The following is a 4,386-nucleotide window of genomic DNA, read 5'->3' as shown; positions in this document are numbered from 1 at the left end:
TTGATCCCAACTGCAACTCTTTTCGTCCGCTTTGTGTCAGCGAGCGCTGCATCTAATCGGCTCTGGAGAGGCTGGACTTGACGGGCGAAGTCCACGATACTCCCTCGCATCCAGTTTATTGCACACACAAACTGCTGGAGCTCACCAGCAGTAGTAGGGTATGGCATCGAGCGTAGCGTCTCGATTCTCTCGGGGTCATGGCGGATACCTTCGCCATTGATGAGTTTACCGCACCACTTAACCTCTGTTTGGTATAAGCTTGTCCTCTTGGCACTCAACTTGAGGCCAAACTTATTGAGAAGAGAAAAAAAACTCAGCGATTTTGTCTGGGTAGGCGTCAATGTCGTTTGCGTACAGCAGGAGGTCATCAATCCAGATGAGGAGGTGTTTGTACAGCAAGCTACTGAAACACTCCTCCATAATCTTTTGAAAGTGGATGGCAGCATAACTTGAACCTTGGGGAACCCGTCGAGGTGTGAAGATTTTCTCGTCTGTCATATACGAGAACCACTCTTGACAGAACTCAGCCAAAGGCAATTGCCAGAATCCTTTAAGGAAATCAAATAATCCAAAGTGTCTCATTCCACTTGCCTTTTCCACCACTAACGAAAGAATAGGCATAGCGGCTGCCATTACACTGGTCTGCGCGTTCGTAAGTCTGTAGTCCACCGTCTGTCTTAAGTTCAAAAGATCTGAGGACTTCTTCACTGGGAGCACGGGGCTCGACCAACGACCCTTTGGGTTTTCATACACCAACTCTAGTTCAACAAGACGGCTGTTAAACTCTCGAAGAAACATGCGGATGTGAGGAGGATATTTGCGGGGCTTACACTTAGTAGGTCGAGCCCCATCCTGCAATTTCACTTCCATCGGCGGCACATAGGCCGGGGGATCCGCGCGTAAATCCAGTCGCCACACGTCGTACGCGTGTACAATTGTGCGTAATTGCTCCACGTGATCCAACCGGAAACCCCAATCCACTGCACGGTCGACCAATTTCTCCACTGCAGCAATAATGTCAACATCATCACTAAGGGAAGGTTCATGAACCTGTGCGGACATCTCATCAGCTTCCAAATGGATTGGATCACCGGCTTACTCATCATCACCACGGCTCGCCAATTGTTCCAGCTGACGATCGACATCAATTCCCAACAGCGTGAGTAGATCATTTCCAATGATAAACTCGTCGTCGTCACAATCCACAATGTGAACCTCCACCAGATTCATCGGCTCCACAGGTCCAGCTGCCGTGTGAATTCGCACTTGCAGCATAGCCTTCTGTACTGTCGTCACCTTCCTGTCCTTAAAAGTTTGACTCTGTACTGGAACTTCAAGCTGTTTGATTTGGACTTCAGGGTCCACTGCCAGCAATTGCTTCCAGTGCGATTGGCCAATAACTGTATGGTCCGAACCACTATCTGGGCAGTACGGAAGCTCCAGTACACCATTTAGCAAGACAGTACGGTCTGTGGTCGGCAAAACTTCTCCAAGCCACTTCGTCCTAGCCTCCTTGGCATTTCTTGCGTTGCGAAAGCGCTTGAACAGCTCTGTTTTCTCATCCCCAGTCGCATCCGGACACTAGCGTAGCCAGTGCATCTTTTCACACTTAGGGCATGGCCCCGGCAACGGTCTTGACGAAAACTTGGGGTTTGTGTCTTGATTCTTGTTGTCCTTCCAGTTAAGCTTGACCTTCGCATGTTCCGCAGGTCGGTTCTGCTTGTCCTTTTGCTTGAAAGGCATGTTTGGCCTTGGGCTTTTCCTCTCGCTCTAGAGCCTCACGCTTCTGCGTCCTCAAACGGAGGTACTGCCTTTCCAACTCTGTCGCTTTTTCGACGATAAGTCGGAACAGGACCTTGGGGTCTCTCGTCGCAGCAGCATGATTATAGCGGATGGACTGTTTCACTTCTTGCTTCAGCATGGGTGGCTTCAACGCAGAGATCAGTCGTTTGCATTTCTCTCGTGTCCCACGTTCAAGGCTGAAGCACTCAGTCAAGCCATTATCGGCGCTTTCGTCTTAAAGCATCTGAAGTAGTCCATGACGCGAGCTGTCACGTCGCTTTCCGCCAAATTCATCTTCAGCTCTCTCTTGAAGAGCTCCTTGATATCGGGTTACGCCTTGCTCTTGACGCTCCCCACGATGTGTTCGATCTCGGCGATCAACATCCCTTCAGTCACGTCCACAGTCTCCACATTCAACTGGAACTCGCAGAAGACGTCCAGGAGATCAGCGTCGAACGAAACCTTGATCTGCTCTACCACCGCATCATAGTCTTCGCCAGTCACTCTGCATCTGTTGTGAAGTTTCGTCTCGTAGTCTCGTCGCTCCTTCTTCCAGCGTACAAGTGCCTCGTGCGAGATAGACTTGATCTTGGGCGGTAGTACTGGCAGGAATACCGGTACAGTACCGGCTGGTGGTTCACCATTACCACCGGCGCGTATCATCTCGAAGTAATCGCGCTTGGTCTTGAAAGTAGTACTTGCTGTCAATCAAAGTTGTAGACGAACAGTAGTCGATGGCTTCAACGTCACTGGACGCGAGTCGATGGTGCGCGAACAGCGGAAATCACTAAAGAGTTCTTTGTAGTGTAGCGCGGGATTTGAAGCGAAGTAGGAACACCAGCAAGGCGGGGGCCAACCCGCACTGAAGTATAGGCCGAATGTATTTAGCTAGTTCCTAGCAAATCGAAGAGTGAGGAGGATCATGGGTCTGGCGCTAGCCAGCCCGTTCCTCCTCAATGCTGCTGCCACTTGATCAGAGCGACAGGCAGCAGTCAGAAATGGACATGCATCCACATGAAAGGAAACATGCAGTAGGCCCTACTAAATCCTAGTATAATACACAAGGGCACTGGCTGTCCGAGTGTCTGTGATATCGTCAGCCGACAGACGTCAGACACACCACCAGATTTCCACCCATTGTCTCCTAGCCACTGGGCTGTAGACACATTTGGGTGGACACCCCCAGCTCCGGCTCTAAGTGCAAGGGAAACCGAGGTGGAAACCCACAGTTCACTAGATTGGGTGTGCAACACGGAGCTTCGTACAACCTTTGTTGCAGAGTTGGTGAGCTTGCTGATTATATCCAGGGCACCTCTCTCTTCGTGTGGAGATACCGTTGCAGCTAGAAGAAGGAATCGTTCCCCCATGGGCGTGGGAAGCTCGAAGCTTGACAGCAGCGTCTGAGGCAGTGTTGGGGGAAAGGAGCAGAGCGAAAAAGAAAAGACGCAGGATGGAGTAGGTCCGCATGGCTGGAAAGGTCGGCTTTACTGGTGCGCTTCGCTGAGAAAATATTTTGTGTGAATGTCGAACGACGAGATGGATCGGAGGTAGGGGGCATCAATGTGGTCATCGAAGGTTATTTAATATACTTGAAGTGTATTCAAATCATCATAAAAGTACAATTTAACGACCTCTTCGAAAGTATTACAGAAAGCAAGTTTTCAGCAAAAGGTCAGTACACGGGATGGATAGTAAAACCTCTCCTAAATGAACCTTGAGAAACCTGATATCCTGTCGTGTATGGTATAAGTCAGGGCCACCGAGTCCGTTCCCAGAGATAACTAAGGGCCGCTCATTAAAAACTACTCTGATTGGTCATATTTACTAAAAGGTTACGGCTTTTCCAGCTTACACAATCGGTGCGATCCGAGCCACGGATTCCGCGGTCGGCAGGATCGTGGGGTCGCAGAGTCATTTTGCTACGAGCAATGCTGTTGCCGAGCTGGATGACAAGTACGCGCGAAGCTCAATCTCTTAGTCTCCTTCTACTCATCACCGTGGTGGGAGCTGCGCAGAATCTCCAGTTGAGCGTGCACCGCCCATATACCATCGACGTTTAGACTGGAACGTGCAAAAACAGACGCTGATACTAGAGGGAAATTTAAAAGATGCTATCGGATGGGTGTTTCATCTTTTGAGCGATTGTTATTGCTGATTAGACCGACACTGCTCCGAGATGATATCAAGTCCAATTGTCGTACTGGAACCGCTCCAATAACTCCGGAGAATATGCTTCAAATGACAATCGCTTGGCTTGCTGGAAGCAGCTATCATACGGCTCGCGGTTTGGCTGGAATGCCCGTGTCTGGTATATACAGCTGCATGCACGCAGTAATGAACGCAGTGTGTGACTGTCCTGAACTGCGTATACATTCCCCAACGGAGTCGAACGAGCGCATGCTCGAGCTTGCTGACGGCTTTACAAGTATCAGTAAAGATGGAGTCCTCACAGGCTGTGTAGGCTGTATTGACGGATGGCTGTGTCAGATACGTGCACCAAGCTCAAAAGAGGTGCCGGATGTTGCTGCATTTTTTTGGGGGCATTATCAAATGCACGGAGTAAATGTGCAAGGAATTGCGACGCGTTTTGTCGGCTCCCTGGAT

At 50.0% G+C, this 4,386-nt stretch overlaps 1 protein-coding gene across 1 annotated transcript; it reads right to left on the bottom strand.

The window, feature by feature from the left end:
• Nucleotides 1-2,112: 2,112 nt before the first annotated feature.
• Nucleotides 2,113-2,920, bottom strand: PITG_07936 (uncharacterized protein; the record flags this gene model as incomplete). Its single annotated transcript, XM_002904096.1, has 2 exons — nucleotides 2,113-2,466; nucleotides 2,903-2,920. The coding sequence occupies 2 exons, from the start codon at nucleotides 2,918-2,920 to the stop codon at nucleotides 2,113-2,115; spliced, it is 372 nt and encodes a 123-aa protein (XP_002904142.1).
• Nucleotides 2,921-4,386: the final 1,466 nt, after the last annotated feature.

The sequence above is a fragment of the Phytophthora infestans genome, genomic scaffold (genome assembly GCF_000142945.1).
Source record: "Phytophthora infestans T30-4 supercont1.12 genomic scaffold, whole genome shotgun sequence".
Lineage (NCBI taxonomy): Eukaryota > Oomycota > Peronosporomycetes > Peronosporales > Peronosporaceae > Phytophthora > Phytophthora infestans.
Note: the sequence above shows the minus strand (reverse complement) of the source record. Positions and strands in the feature narration are given on the sequence as shown.